The 17,096-nt window shown below is 43.7% G+C and overlaps 1 protein-coding gene across 5 annotated transcripts in view; it reads left to right on the plus strand.

Moving 5' to 3' along the window:
• cntrob (centrobin, centrosomal BRCA2 interacting protein) overlaps nucleotides 1–17,096 on the plus strand; it is a 44,097-nt gene that overhangs the window by 20,697 nt on the left and 6,304 nt on the right. For 4 of the 5 annotated variants that reach the window (XM_029673373.2, XM_029673370.2, XM_029673368.2 and 1 more), the window contains one exon: nucleotides 4,065–4,261. In XM_029673373.2, the coding sequence (XP_029529233.2) occupies nucleotides 4,065–4,261 (197 nt within the window). Of the gene's footprint in view, nucleotides 1–4,064; nucleotides 4,262–4,773; nucleotides 5,449–17,096 lie in introns of those variants that run through there. The other variant, XM_065024682.1, reaches the window with a different exon arrangement.

Genomic DNA, 17,096 nt, shown 5'->3' on the forward strand with positions numbered 1-17,096 from the left:
TCCATTGATCATTTTTGTGTGATTTTGTTGTCAGCACATTCAACTATGTAATGAAAAAGGTATTCATTAAGAATATTTAATTCATTCAGATCTAGGATGTGTTATTTTAGTGTTCCCTTTATTTTTTTGAGCAGTGTATATACAGTGTATCACACAAAAATTATCAATGGAAATCAAATTTATCAACCCATGGAGGTCTGGATTTGGAGTCACACTCAAAATTAAAGTGGAAAACCACACTACAGGCTGATCCAACTTTGATATAATGTCCTTAAAACAAGTCCAAATGAGGCTCAGTAGTGTGTGTGGCCTCCACGTGCCTGTATGGCCTCCCTACAACGCCTGGGCATGCTCCTGATGAGGTGGCGGATGGTCTCCTGAGGGATCTCCTCCCAGACCTGGACTAAAGCATCCGCCAACTCCTGGACAGTCTGTGGTGCAACGTGGCATTGGTGGATGGAGCGAGACATGATGTCCCAGATGTGCTCAATTGGATTCAGGTCTGGGGAACGGGCGGGCCAGTCCATAGCATCAATGCCTTCCTCTTGCAGGAACTGCTGACACACTCCAGCCACATGAGGTCTAGCATTGTCTTGCATTAGGAGGAACCCATGGCCAACTGCACCAGCATATGGTCTCACAAGGGGTCTGAGGATCTCATCTCGGTACCTCATGGCAGTCAGGCTGCCTCTGGCGAGTACATGGAGGCCCCCCAAAGAAATGCCACCCCACTCCATGACTGACCCACCGCCAAACCGGTCATGCTGGAGGATGTTGCAGGCAGCAGAACGTTCTCCACGGCGTCTCCAGACTCTGTCACGTGCTCAGTGTGAACCTGCTTTCATCTGTGAAGAGCACAGGGCGCCAGTGGCGAATTTGCCAATCCTTGGTGTTCTCTGGCAAATGCCAAACGTCCTGCACGGTGTTGGGCTGTAAGCACAACCCCCACCTGTGGACGTCGGGCCCTCATACCACCCTCATGGAGTCTGTTTCTGACCGTTTGAGCAGACACATGCATATTTGTGGCCTGCTGGAGGTCATTTTGCAGGGCTCTGGCAGTGCTCCTCCTTGCACAAAGGCGGAGGTAGCGGTCCTGCTGCTGGGTTGTTGCCCTCTTACGGCCTCCTCCACGTCTCCTGATGTACTGGCCTGTCTCCTGGTAGCGCCTCCATGCTCTGGACACTACGCTGACAGACACAGCAAACCTTCTTGCCACAGCTCGCATTGATGTCCCATCCTGGATGAGCTGCACTACCTGAGCCACTTGTGTGGGTTGAAGACTCCGTCTCATGCTACCACTAGAGTGAAAGCACCGCCAGCATTCAAAAGTGACCAAAACATCAGTCAGGAAGCATAGGAACTGAGAAGTGATTTGCACAACAGCATGTGAAATTTATTGTCAATCAGTGTTGCTTCCTATGTGGACAGTTTGATTTCACAGAAGTGTGATTGACTTGGAGTTACATTGTGTTGTTTAAGTGTTCCCTTTATTTTTTTGAGCAGTGTATAAACCGCTGAATCTGTGCGTTTACCAAACAATGCTGTTCGTAATATGCGTAGCTCCTTCCGGTATAAAACTTCAATAGCGATTGACTCTCTTTACGCCGGAGTTTACTACATGGGTTGGTCTTCCAACACATGACCATTGCATATTGCCGTTTACCTCCGCTCATTGGCTATCTACCCAGCTAGATTTCAAGACGATCAGTGGTCATTGGGTTAAAATACAGTCAATCAACGAAACAGTGGTCATATCATTGGTGCACAGTGATGTCATTACTTGTTGTCTTCAAATCGGTTTCTTTCAGTCAATACGTCCCGCGAAATGGCCCATCAGGTTTGGTTGTGTTACAAACAAACTGTGGTTGTGTTACAAACAAACCAGTTGATTGCAATGAAACCAAACATGACTGGAAAAGTCACGTTTTGTGTGGGTATTTACCCTGGAATGTGTCGTCGAAAATGGAATGAGACTGAATTCACGACACAAGCGGTTCACAAAATGTTTCGTGTTAGGCTATAAAAACGGATTTTATCAAACAAAAGATCATTCATTGTGTAACAATGAGCATTGGGATTGCAAACAGACGAAGATCGTGAAAGGTAAACGATTAATTTTAATGCAGTTTGTGATTTTGTTACGCCTGTGCTGGTTGAAATATATTTTTTTTTATGGGGCTCTATCCTCAGATAATCGCATCGTATTCTTTCGCAGTAAATCCTTTTTTAAACCTGACAATGCAGTTGGATTAGCAAGATTCTAGGCTTTCGATACATGTGAGACACTTGTATTTTCATGAATGTTTAATATGACTATTTATGTAGCGATCACCGTATGTTGTGGAATTTCAGCCCGCTACCGGGTTCCGTGTGCAGGGAGGTTAAAACATGTTGGTATTAAAGACTTGGACAGGGAGTGGTTGTAAATGTCAGTGAAGACACTTGCCAGTTGGTCAGCGCATGCCTCCAGTACACGTACTGATAATCCGTCTGGCCCTGTGACCTTGTGAATGATGACCTGTTTAAAGGTCTTATATCGGCTGCAGAGAGCGTGATCACACAGTCTTCCGGAACAGCTGATGCTCTCATGCATGTGAGAGCATAGAAGTAGTTTATCTCGTCTGATAGGTTTGTGTCACTGAGCAACTCTTGGCTGTGCTTCCCTTTTGTAGTCTAATGCCACATCCGACGAGCGTCATAGCCGGTGTAGTATGATTCGATCTTAGTCTTGTATTGACGGTTCGTCGGAGGGCATAGCGGGATTCGTTATAAGCTTCCGGGTTAGAGTCCCGCGCCTTGAAAGCGGCAGCTCTAGCCTTTAGCTCTGTGGATGTTGCCTGTAATCCATGGCTTCTGGTTGGGGTATGTACAGTGGGGCAAAAAATGATTTAGTCAGCCACCAATTGTGCAAGTTCTCCCACTTAAAAAGATGAGAGAGGCCTGTAATTTTCATCATAGGTACACTTCAACTATTTTTTATGAATTTATTGGAGGCTGACAAAATACTTTTTTTGCCCCACTGTATGTACGGTCACTGTGGGGACGACGTCATCGATGCACTTATTGATGAAGCCAATGACTGATGTGGTTTACTCCTCAATGCCATCAGAGGAATCCTGGAACATATTCCAGTCTGTGCTAGCAAAACAGTCCTGTAGCTTAGCATCTGCCTCATCTGACCACTTTTTTATTGATCTAGTCATTGGTGCTTCCTGCTTTAATTTTTGCTTGTAAGCCGGAATCAGGAGGATTGAATTATGATCAGATTTGCCAAATGGTAGGAGAGCTTTGTATGCGTCTCTGTGTGGAGTAAAGGTTGTCCAGAGTTTTATTTTCCCCTCTGGTTGCACATTTAACATGCTGATATAAATTTGGTTAAACTGATTTAAGTTTCCCTGCATTAAAGTCCCCTGCTACTTGGAGCGCCACCTCTGGGTGAGCGTGTTTGCTTATGGCGGAATATAGCTCATTCAATGCTGTCTTGGTGCCAGCCTCTGACTGTGGTGGTATGTAAACAGCTATGAAAAATGCAGATAAAATCTCTAGGTAGGTAGTGTGGTCTACAGTTTATCATGAGAGATTCTACCTCAGGCGAGTAATAGCTCGAGACTTCCTTAGATATCGTGCACCAGTTGTTATTTACAAAAATTCATAGTCCGCCGCCCCTTGTCTTACCAGATGCCGCTGTTCTATCCTGCCGGTGCTGCGTATAACCTCCCAGCTGTATGTTGATAGTGTCTTCATTCAGCCACGTCGCTGTGAAGCATTAAGATATTACAGTTTTTAATGTCCCTTTGGTAGTTTAATCTTCCGCGTAGGTCATCTATTTTTATTGTCCAAAGATTGCAAGTTTGCTAGCAGAATGGAAGGAAGTGTTTTTTTTGTTGTTGATCACATACGAATTCTCAGAAGGCAGCCCGCACTCCGGCCCCTTTTTCTTACAAATGCAAATAAATGAACAAAAAAAGCACAATCGTACACATCCTAGGTTAATCTCTCTACACAACTAAATATACTCTACGCTTGTGTCTACATTGCCACTTTTCTGTGTGTTTGTGTCGCAGGACTTGAGGAGCTGTGTGACAGAGGGGGAGATCTGAGGGGATGTGTGGCGGAGGAAGAGGAGCATAAGGGAGAAAGACAGAGAGCTGAGAGTGGAGAGAGGCAACAGTGGGCGGAGAGGGGTCCCAGCCTCACCTCTGTCCCCAGCCCTAGCTTTGACCCCAGAAGGAGGAGTGAACTACAGTACTATGTCGCCATGGTGAGTACCTCTCTCTTGCTATCTGTGACACACACAAACTCACACACACTCTGTCTGTGTTCTCTTTACTTTCACTTACACACAGTTCTCTAAAACTATGAACTAGGTTTGAATATTTCCCTGTTATTTTACAAAAGTTCCATCCCGAGAATTAGTCACTTTTCTCCCTGTATTTTCTGCCAAAACTGTAAGTGTATTTCTAAAGCATATGCAGTGCATTCGGAAAGTATTCAGACCCCTTGACTTTTTCCACATTTTGTTACGTTACAGCCTTATTTTAAAGTTGATAAATAGTTTTTATCCCTCATCAATCTACACACAATCTACCCATAATGACAAAGAAAAAACAGGTTTACATTTTTTCTTGCAAATTTATACAAAAAAGCATAGGAAATATCACGTTTACATAAGTATTCAGACACATTACTCTGTACTTTGTTGAAGCACCTCTTGCAGCGATTACAAGCTTTGCACACCTGTATTTGGGGAGTTTCTCCCATTCTTCTCTGCAGATCTTCAAGTTCTGTCAGGTTGGATGGGGAGCGTTACTGCACAGCTATTTTCGGGTCTCTCCAGAGATATTCGATCGGGTTCAAGTCCGGGCTCTGGCTGGGCCACTCAAGGACATTCAGAGACTTATCCCGAAGCCACTCCTGCTTTATCTTGGCTGTGTGCTTATGGTCGTTGTCCTGTTGGAAGGGGAACCTTCGTCCCAGTGTGAGGTCCCGAGCACTCTGAAGCTGATTTTCATCAATGATATCTCTGTACTTTGCTCTGTTCATCTTTCACTTGATCCTGACTTAGTCTTCTGGTCCCTGCCACTAAAAAACATCCCCACAGCCTGATGCTGCCACCTTCTGGAAGGTTCTCCACAGATGAACTCTGTCAGAGTGACCATCAGGTTGTTGGTCACCTCCCTGTCCAAGGCCATTCTCCCCCAATTGCTCAGTTTGGCCAGGCAGCCAGCTTTAGGAAGAGTCTTGGTGGTGCCAAACTTCTTCTATTTAAGAATGATGGAGGCCACTGTGTTCTTGGGGACCTTCAATGCTGCAGAAATGTGGCTTGACCTCATGGCTTGGTTTTGGCTCTGAAATGCACTGTCAACTGTGGGACCTTACATGTACAAGTTTTACATAAACTGGTTTTACTGTTTAATTTTTTAAAATAAATTTGCAAATATTTCTAGACTTGTTTTCACTTTGTCAGTATGGGGTGTTTATTTGTTATTTAATCCATTTTAAAATAAGGCTGTAATGTAGCAAAATGTGGAAAAAGTCAAGGGGTTTGAATACTTAACGGATGGACTGTAAATGTCTGGATTTGATTAGCGCTTTGATTTAAGCCTGATGCTGATCCATACTTTAACCTGTTAAACTCTGGTGGAATTTTCTAAACAACGCCTAATATTGTATAAGACCCTCAAAGTACATTTTTGTTTTTAAAACTGTCTTACAAACCCATGCTTAGTACTGTTAGAAAGGTAATAACTGTGTTTCCGACACCTTTATCTGAATCCCAATGTGACGACGACAGAGCCCAAGATGCAGCAAAACAAATAAAAACATACATTTACAGTTTTTTTTTTGTAGGGGGTGCCAAAGAGATTTAAACGTCTAGGTTTGAGATATAATATGTCACCAACTACTGTTCCACAATATATATATTTTTATTTCTCTTTCTCAGATCTTAACTAATGGTGGCACTCTAAACATGCAAATTCCCATTGAGTAACAGCCGGGCTTGTGCAACATTCCATACCTTTTACAGGAATAAAATATACTGAACAACAATATAAATGCGACATGCAACAATTTAAAAAATGTACTGAGTTACAGTTCATATAAGGAAATCAGTCAATTGAAATACATTTTTCAGGCCCTAATCTATGGATTTCACATGACTGGGAATATAGATATGCATCTGTTGGTCACGGATGCGGCAGGGTAGCCTAGTGGTTGGGGCGGCAGGGTAGCCTAGTGGTTAGAACGTTGGACCCCCGAGCTGACAAGGTACAAATATGTCGTTCTGCCCCTGAACAGGCAGTTCTGTTCCTAGGCCGTCATTGAAAATAAGAATTTGTTCTTAACTGACTTGCCTAGTTAAATAAAGGTACAATAAAATACCTTTAAGCTCTCTAGGGTAGGGGGCAGCATTTGGAATTTTGGATGAAAAGCATGCCCAAATTAAACGGCCTGCTACTCGGGCCCAGAAGATATGATACGCATATAACTGGTATAACTGATTTGGATAGAAAACACTCTAAAGTTTCCAAAACTGTTAAAATAGTGTATGTGAGTATAATAGAACTGATTTAGCAGGCAAAAACCTGAGAAAAATCCATTCAGGAAGTAGTTTTGTCCGGTTGAAATATTATAGATCATTTAGGCTAAAAAACAACCTGACGATTGAATATAAACATTGTTTGACATGTTTCTATGAACTTCACGGATACAATTTGGATTTTTTGTCTGATTTGTTTTAACTGAGTTTGAGCCTGTGGATTACTGAAGAAAACGCGCTAACAAAATGGAGGTTTTTGGATATAGAGAGACTTCATCGAACAAAAGGAAGATAAGGGATTAATTGTATCTCTATTTCTGAGTTTTGTAACGCTTCTGCTTGGCTGGTTACTGTTTGTAATAATTTGTCAACTGGGCTATGTTCTGGGCTAGGTATGTTCTGGGCTAGGTATGCTTTCGCCAAAAAGCATTTTATAAATATGACACTGGTTGGTTTAACAAGAAGGTAATCTTTAAACCTATGTAAAATATGTTTTGTTTTCTGAATTTTTATAATGAGCATTTCTGTAATTGAATTTGGCGCTCTGCAACCTCACTGGATGTTGGCCAGATGGGACGCTAGCGTCCCACATACCCTAGAGAGGTTAAAAAAGGTCAATATCTGGTGTGACCACCATTTACCTCATGACACATCTCCTTCATGTAGAGTTGGTCAGGCTGTTGATTGTGGAATGTTGTCCCACTCCTCTTCAATGGCTTTGCTGGATATTGGCGGGAACTGGAACATGCTGTGTTACACGTCTATCTAGAGCATCCCGAACATACATGCTCAATGGGTGACATGTCTGGTGAGTATGCAGGCCATGGAAGAACTGGGACATTTTCGGCTTCCAGGAACAGAGCCTTGTGACATGGGGCCGTGCATTATCATGCTGAAATATGAGGCGATGGCTAAATGGTATGACAATGGACCTGAGGATCTCATCACGGTATCTCTATGCATTCAAATTGCCATCGATAAAATGCAGTTGCGTCCATTGTCCGTAGCTTATGCCTGCCCATACCAGAACCCACCACCACCCCACCATCTGTTCACAACATTGACATCAGCAAACCGCTTGCCCACACGATGCTGTCTGCCATCTGCCCGGTAAAGTTGAAACTGGGATTCATCTGTGAAGAGCATACATCTCGAATCAAATGTATTTATTAAGCCCTTTACATCAGCTGATATCGCAGTGCTGTACAGATACCCAGACTAAAACCACAAACAGCAAGTAATGCAGGTGTAGAAGCACGGTGGCTAGGAAAAACTCCCTAGAAAGGCCAGAACCTAGGAAGAAACCTAGAGAGAAACCAGGCTATGAGGGGTGGCCAGTCCTCTTCTGGCTGTGCTGGGTGGAGATTATAACAGAACATGGCCAAGATATTCAAATGTTCATAGATGACCAACAGGGTCAAATAATAATAATCACAGTGGTTGTCAAGGGTGCAACAGGTCAGCACCTCAGGAGTAAATGTCAGTTGGCTTTTCGTAGCCGATCACATTCAGAGTATCTCTACCGCTACTCTGCTGTCTCTAGAGAGTTGAAAACAGCAGGTCTGGGACAGGTAGCACATCCGGTGAACAGGTCAGGCAGGCAGGCGTGCTGTGGCCCCATCTGATGATAACCCCACCTGCTTTGCCAAAGCACAGCCCCCACACCACTAGAGGGATATCTTCAACCACCAACTTACCATCCTGAGACAAGTCCGAGTATAGCCCACAAAGATCTCGCCACGGCACGACCCAAGGGGGGGGCGCCAACCCAGACAGGAAGATCACGTTGATTTCTCACATGTGCCAAATACAACCTTACAGTGAAATGCTTACGTATAGGCTCTAACCAACAGTGTAATTTCAACCCCCCCCAAAAATGAGGTATTAGGTGAACAATAGGTAAGTAAAGGCTATAACAGTAGGGAGGCACCGGTTAGTCGGGCTGATTGAGGTAGTATGTACATGTAGATATGATTTAAAGTGACTATGCATATATGATAAACAGAGTAGCAGTAGCTTAAAAGAGGGTTTGGCGGGTGGCGGGACACAATGGCGGTAGCCCGGGTTAGCCAATGTGCGGGGGCACTGATTAGTTGGGCTAATGGAGGTAGTATGTACATGAATGTATAGTGTACTCCATGTTCACCCACGACGGCGTGGCTACGCACGCCTCCAACTCAATCATCAAGTTTGCGGACGACACAACAGTGGTAGGCTTGATTACCAACAACGACGAGACTGCCAACCGGGAGGAGGTGAGGGCCCTCGGAGTGTGGTGTCAGGAAAATAACCTCACACTCAACGTCAACAAAACTAAGGAGATGATTGTGGACTTCAGGAAACAGCAGAGGGAACACCCCCCTATCCACATTGATGGAACAGTAGTGGAGAGGGTAGTAAGTTTTAAGTTCCTCGGCGTACACATCACAGACAAACTGAATTGGTCCACCCACACAGACAGCATCGTGAAGAAGGCGCAGCAGCGCCTCTTCAACCTCAGGAGGCTGAAGAAATTCGGCTTGTCACCAAAAGCACTCACAAACTTCTACAGATGCACAATCGAGAGCATCCTGCCGGGCTGTATCACCGCCTGGTACGGCAACTGCTCCGCCCACAACCGTAAGGCTCTCCAGAGGGTAGTGAGGTCTGCACAACGCATCACCGGGGGCAAACTACCTGCCCTCCAGGACACCTACACCACCCGATGTCACAGGAAGGCCATAAAGATCATCAAGGACAACAACCACCCGAGCCACTGCCTGTTCACCCCGCTATCATCCAGAAGGCGAGGTCAGTACAGGTGCATCAAAGCTGGGACCGAGAGACTGAAAAACAGCTTCTATCTCAAGGCCATCAGACCGTTAAACAGCCACCACTAACATTGAGTGGCTGCTGCCAACACACTGACTCAACTCCAGCCACTTTAATAATGGGAATTCAATTCAAATCAAATCAAATGTATTTATATAGCCCTTCGTACATCAGCTGATATCTCAATGTGCTGTACAGAAACCCAGCCTAAAACCCCAAACAGCAAGCAATGCAGGTGTAGAAGCACGGTGGCTAGGAAAAACTCCCTAGAAAGGCCAAAACCTAGGAAGAAACCTAGAGAGGAACCAGGCTATGTGGGGTGGCCAGTCCTCTTCTGGCTGTGCCGGGTGGAGATTATAACAGAACATGGCCAAGATGTTCAAATGTTCATAAATGACCAGCATGGTCGAATAATAATAAGGCAGAACAGTTGAAACTGGAGCAGCAACACGGCCAGGTGGACTGGGGACAGCAAGGAGTCATCATGTCAGGTAGTCCTGGGGCTTGGTCCTAGGGCTCAGGTCCTCCGAGAGAGAGAAAGAAAGAGAGAGAGAAGGAGAGAATTAGAGAACACACACTTAGATTCACACAGGACACCGAATAGGACAGGAGAAGTACTCCAGATATAACAAACTGACCCTAGCCCCCCGACACAAACTACTTCAGCATAAATACTGGAGGCTGAGACAGGAGGGGTCAGGAGACACTGTGGCCCCATCCGAGGACACCCCCGGACAGGGCCAAACAGGAAGGATATAACCCCACCCACTTTGCCAAAGCACAGCCCCCACACCACTAGAGGGATAACTTCAACCACCAACTTACCATCCTGAGACAAGGCTGAGTATAGCCCATAAAGATCTCCGCCATGGCACAACCCAAAGGGGGGCGCCAACCCAGACAGGATGACCACATCAGTGAATCAACCCACTCAGGTGACGCACCCCTCCTAGGGACGGCATGAGAGAGCCCCAGTAAGCCAGTGACTCAGCCCCTGTAATAGGGTTAGAGGCAGAGAATCCCAGTGGAAAGAGGGGAACCGGCCAGGCAGAGACAGCAAGGGCGGTTCGTTGCTCCAGAGCCTTTCCGTTCACCTTCCCACTCCTGCGCCAGACTACACTCAATCATATGACCCACTGAAGAGATGAGTCTTCAGTAAAGACTTAAAGTTTGAGACCGAGTTTGCGTCTCTGACATGGGTAGGCAGACCATTCCATAAAAATGGAGCTCTATAGGAGAAAGCCCTGCCTCCAGCTGTTTGCTTAGAAATTCTAGGGACAGTTAGGAGGCCTGCGTCTTGTGACCGTTGCGTACGTGTAGGTATGTACGGCAGGACCAAATCAGAGAGATAGGTAGGAGCAAGCCCATGTAATGCTTTGTAGGTTAGCAGTAAAACCTTGAAATCAGCCCTTGCTTTGACAGGAAGCCAGTGTAGAGAGGCTAGCACTGGAGTAATATGATCAAATTTTTGGGTTCTAGTCAGGATTCTAGCAGCCGTATTTAGCACCAACTGAAGTTTATTTAGTGCTTTATCCGGGTAGCCGGAAAGTAGAGCATTGCAGTAGTCTAACCTAGAAGTGACCAAAGCTTGGATTAATTTTTCTGCATCATTTTTGGACAGAAAGTTTCTGATTTTTGCAATGTTACGTAGATGGAAAAAAGCTGTCCTTGAAATGGTCTTGATATGTTCTTCAAAAGAGAGATCAGGGTCCAGAGTAACGCCAAGGTCCTTCACAGTTTTATTTGAGACGACTGTACAACCATTAAGATGAATTGTCAGATTCAACAGAAGATCTCTTTGTTTCTTGGGACCTATAGAACAAGCATCTCTGTTTTGTCCGAGTTTAAAAGTAGAAAGTTTGCAGCCATCCACTTCCTTATGTCTGAAACACATGCTTCTAGCAAGGGCAATTTTGGGGCTTCACCATGTTTCATTGAAATGTACAGCTGTGTGTCATCCGCATAGCAGTGAAAGTTAACATTATGTTGAATTGATGTAAAATATATCACTAGCCACTTTAAACAATGCTACTTAATATAATGTTTACATACCCTACATTATTTATCTCATATGTATATGTATATACTGTACTCTATATCATCTACTGCATCTTTATGTAATACATGTATCACTAGCAACTTTGAACTATGCCACTTTGTTTACATACTCATCTCATATGTATATACTGTACTCGATACCAACTACTGCATCTTGCCTATGCCGCTCTGTACCATCACTCATTCATATATCTTTATGTACATATTCTTTATCCCTTTACACTTGTGTGTGTATAAGGTAGTAGTTTTGGAATTGTTAGCTAGAGTACTCGTTGGTTATTACTGCATTGTCGGAACTAGAGGCACAAGCATTTCGCTACACTCGCATTAACATCTGCTAACCATGTGTATGTGACAAATAAAATTTGATTTGATTTAAAGTGACTATGCATACAGTGGGGCAAAAAAGTATTTAGTCAGCCACCAATTGTGCAAGTTCTCCCACTTAAAAAGATGAGAGGCCTGTAATTTTCATCATAGGTACACTTCAACTATGACAGACAAAATGAGAGAGATAAAATTCCAGAAAATCACGTTGTAGGATTTTTTATGAATTTATTTGCAAATTATGGTGGAAAATAAGTATTTGGTCACCTACAAACAAGCAAGATTTCTGGCTCTCACAGACCTGTAACTTCTTCTTTAAGAGGCTCCTCTGTCCTCCACTCACTACCTGTATTAATGACACCTGTTTGAACTTGTTATCAGTATAAAAGACACCTGTCCACAACCTCAAACTGTCACACTCCAAACTCCACTATGGCCAAGACCAAAGAGCTGTCAAAGGACACCAGAAACAAAATTGTAGACCTGCACCAGGCAGGGAAGACTGAATCTGCAATAGGTAAGCAGCTTGGTTTGAAGAAATCAACTGTGGGAGCAATTATTAGGAAATGGAAGACATACAAGACCACTGATAATCTCCCTCGATCTGGGGCTCCACGCAAGATCTCACCCCGTGGGGTCAAAATGATCACAAGAACGATGAGCAAAAATCCCAGAACCACACGGGGGGACCTAGTGAATGACCTGCAGAGAGCTGGGACCAAAGTAACAAAGCCTACCATCAGTAACACACTACGCCGCCAGGGACTCAAATCCTGCAGTGCCAGACGTGTCCCCCTGCTTAAGCCAGTACATGTCCAGGCCCGTCTGAAGTTTGCTAGAGAGCATTTGGATGATCCAGAAGAAGATTGGGAGAATGTCATATGGTCAGATGAAACCAAAATATAACTTTTTGGTAAAAACTCAACTCGTCGTGTTTGGGGGACAAAGAATGCTGACTTGCATCCAAAGAACACCATACCTACTGTGAAGCATGGGGGTGGAAACATCATGCTTTGGGGCTGTTTTTCTGCAAAGGGACCAGGACGACTGATCCGTGTAAAGGAAAGAATGAATGGGGCCATGTATCGTGAGATTTTGAGTGAAAGCCTCCCTTCATCAGCAAGGGCATTGAAGATGAAACGTGGCTGGGTCTTTCAGCATGACAATGATCCCAAACACAACGCTGGGCAACGAAGGAGTGGCTTCGTAAGAAGCATTTCAAGGTCCTGGAGTGGCCTAGCCAGTCTCCAAATCTCAACCCCATAGAAAATCTTTGGAGGGAGTTGAAAGTCTGTGTTGCCCAGCAACAGCCCCAAAACATCACTGCTCTAGATGAGATCTGCATGGAGGAATGGGCCAAAATACCAGCAACAGTGTGTGAAAACCTTGTGAAGACTTACAGAAAATGTTTGACCTCTGTCATTGCCAACAAAGGGTATATAATAAAGTATTGAGATAAACTTTTGTTATTGACCAAATACTTATTTTCCACCATAATTTGCAAATAAATTCATTAAAAATCCTCAATGCAAATAGTCCTGATTACCTGTTCAGGAGTCTTATGGCTTGGGGGTGAAAATTGTTGATATGCCTTTTTGTCCTAGACTTGGCTCTCCGGTACCGCTTGCCATGCGGTAGTAGAGAGAACAGTCTATGACTGGGGTGGCTGGGACAATTTTTAGGGCCTTCCTCTGACACTGCCTGGTGTAGAGGTCCGGGAATGCAGGTACGCACTACCTGTAGTGCCTTGCGGTCGGAGGCCGAGCAGTTGCCGTACCAGGCAGTTATCGATGTTGCAGCTGTAGAACCTTTTGAGGATCTGAGGACCCAAGCCAAATCTTTTTAGTTTCCTGAGGGGGAATTGGCTTTGTCGTGCCCTCTTCACGACTGTCTTGGTGTGTTTGGACCATTCTAGTTTGTTGTTGATGTGGACACCAAGGAATTTGAAGCTCTCAACCTGCTCCACTACTGCCCCGTCGATGAGAATGGGGACGTGCTCGGTGCTCCTTTTCCTGTAGTCCACAATCAACTCCTTAGTCTTGGTTACGTTGAGGGATAGGTTGTTATTCTGGCACCACCCAGCCAGGTCTCTGACCTAGTCCCTATAGGCTGTCACGTCGTTGTTGGTGATCAGGCCTACCACTGTTGTGTCGTCCTCAAACTTAATGATGGTGTTGGAGTCGTGCCTGGCCATGCAGTCGTGGGTGAACAGGGAGTACAGGAGGGGACTGAGAACGCACCCCTGAAGATGCTCTCGGAGGATCAGCGTGGCAGATGTGTTGCTACCTACCCTCACCACCTGGGGGTGGCCCGTCAGGAAGTCCAGGATCCAGTTGCAGAGGGAGGTGTTTAGTCCCAGGGTCCTTACCTTATTGATGAGCTTTGAGGGTACAATGGTGTTGAACGCTGAGCTGTAGTCAGTGAATAGCATTCTCATGTAGGTGTTCCTTAGTTGTGAATGTTGACCTGTTTAACGGTCTTACACACGTCTGCTACGGAGAGCGTGATCACACAGTCGTCTGGAACAGCTGATCCTCTCATGCATGCCTCAGTGTTGCTTGCCTCGAAGCGAGCATAGAAGTGATTTAGCTCACCTGGTAGGCTTGTGTCACTTGGCAGCTTGTGGCTGTGCTTGCTTCCCTTTTCTGTAGTTTGCAAGCCCTGCCACATAAGACGAGCGTCGGAGCCGGTGTAGTACGATTCAATACGATCTTAGCCCTGTATTGACGCTTTGCCTGTTTGATGATTCGTCGGAGTGGCCATTGAAGGTATGCATTTGCCCACTGAAGTCGGTTAAGATGCCGAAATGCAGTCCGGTCAAGATCCTGGTGAGGACGACGAGCACGCAGATTAGCTTCCCTGAGAAAGTTTCTGATGGTCAGTGCAGAAATTCTTCAGTTGTTCAAACCCAGTTTCATCAGCTGTCCGGGTGTCTGATCTCAGAGGAGATCCTGGGCTGTCGTGGTTACATTTGGTTAGCCAAAGTCTCTAAAACGATGTTAGAGGCGGCTTATGTTAGATAAATAACAATACATTCTCTGGTAACAGCTCTGCTGGACATTCCTGCAGTCAGCATGCCAATTGCACACTCCATCAAAAACTTGATACATCTGTGCCATTGTGTTATGTGACAAAACTGCTCATTTTAAAGTGGCATTTTATTGTCCCCAGTTCAAAGTGCACCTATGTTATGATCATGCTGTTTAATCAGCTTCTTGATATGCCACACGTCAGGTGTATGCATTATCTTGGCAAAGGATAAATGCTCACTAATGTAAACAAATTTGTACACACAATTTGAGAGAAATAAGCTTTTTGTACATATGAACAATTTCCATGAAACACAGGACCAACACTTTACATGTTGCGTTTATATTTTTTTTAGTGTACACATGAGGAGAAAGCTGATTCAGCTAAAAGCTGAAATAAAATATCTCAAATTGTTCATTTGTACAAAAAGCAAATTGTGTATACAAATGTGTTTACATAGTGAGCATTTCTCCTTTGCTGTTAATATATCCTCTGTCTGATTCCCAGTTCTTTCACTAGATGGCATGCCGTCTTTGGCCACTTGAAACCAGTTGCGTCTGGTTTGGGTACTGGGTCACTGCGCAAAATGGCTAAATTAATTTTCAAGCCTTTGCATAGTTTTAATTTTAAATAAAACGTCAAACTTTTTTTCCCCATTCACCTTTCCTATTGTAAATAATGAGCTAGCTAAACGGCGCATATGAAGGATGCATAGATGGTAATGTGGCTGGGGAAGGAAATGCATTGCTTAACAATGACCATCAGGGTGTACCCTTTCAATGATTACTATTAAATTTGAGTTACATTTTTAACTATTATAGTCTATTTTTTTATCTTTAGAATTACTAGTCTGACGCATATACCTTATACCTTATTTCCCCTAATGTGCGACGTGCGTAAACTATACAAGTAACTCAAAAATTATACTTACAATTTGCTGCACGCACAAAACAAATATTTAGCTAACAAAGGCTCTGTTTTTACCAAGCAAATGCTTGATTTTGTAAGAAGCTAACCATTTAGCTAGATAGCTTACTAGTTACTAAATTAGCAATCCAAATGCATTTAGCACATTTTAGACAGGTAACTTAATAGTTATAAGATATTGTGCTGGCAAACATTTAGTTGTGAATTCCATACTGTAATTAGATCACCTGGCGCATGTTGCACAACAGTGAGTGACTCCCAAGTCTCCATTCCCTCATCGTTGTGCGCTTGTAAACAAACATCAAGCTTACGGAACGGGGACTACCGCAAGCTTCATAATAATGTGACGGGTGAAATGAAGAACACAATGATCTTTATCTCCTAACATATTCCACAAGTTGACTGAAGATATTTAATTAAAAAGTAGCTACAAATATTACATAGTTTTGACGCTTTTGAAAAACCATTCCGAGGCTTTTTCCAAATACCCCGGCCCATGCTTAGCTGCTGTATTTAATATTAAGCAAACAAGAGCTCGTATTCCTCTTCAAATAGTCTTAGTTTAAACCTGTTATGGCTAGGCAATCCTGCGCGCAGGGAATTCAAAAATATTATTTTGAAATATTTAACTTTCACACTAACAAGTCCAATACAGCAAATGAAAGATAAACATCTTGTTCATCTACCCATCATGTCCGATTTGTAAAATGTTTTACAGCGAAAACACAACATATATTTGTTAGACCACCACCACCAAAAAAAAAAAAACACAGCCATTTTTCCCAGCCAGAGATATTCACAAAAGCAGGATTAGAGATAAAATGAATCACTAACCTTTTGAAAATCTTCATCAGATGACACTCATATGACATGTTACACAATACATTTATGTTTTGTTCGATAATATATGCATATTTATATCCACAAATCTCAGTTTACATTGACGCCATGTTCAGAAATGCCTCCAAAGTATCTGGAGGAATTATAGAAAGCTACGCCAGATAACAGAAATACTCATCATAAACTTTGACTAAAGATACATGTTCTACATATAATTAAAGATACACTGGTTCTTAATGCAACCGCTGTGTCAGATTTTTTTTAAACGTTACGAAAAAAGCCCACCGTGCAATAATCTGAGACAGCGCTCAGACGTAAATATATTTCTCCGCCATTTTGGATTCAACAGAAATACGAAATTACATCATAAATATTCCCTTACCTTTGATGATCTTTCATCAGAATACAGTGCAAGGAGTCCTAGTTCCACAATAAATCGTTGTTTTGTTCCATAATGCCCAATACTAGTGTCCAATTAGCTGCGTTTGCTAGCACTTTCAGCTCACGTGCCCAAAAGCTGATGCTGGTCCAGGAGAACTCGGACGAAAACTTCAGAAAGATA

Source organism: Oncorhynchus nerka, linkage group LG11 (genome assembly GCF_034236695.1).
Source record: "Oncorhynchus nerka isolate Pitt River linkage group LG11, Oner_Uvic_2.0, whole genome shotgun sequence".
NCBI classification, from domain to species: Eukaryota; Metazoa; Chordata; class Actinopteri; order Salmoniformes; family Salmonidae; genus Oncorhynchus; species Oncorhynchus nerka.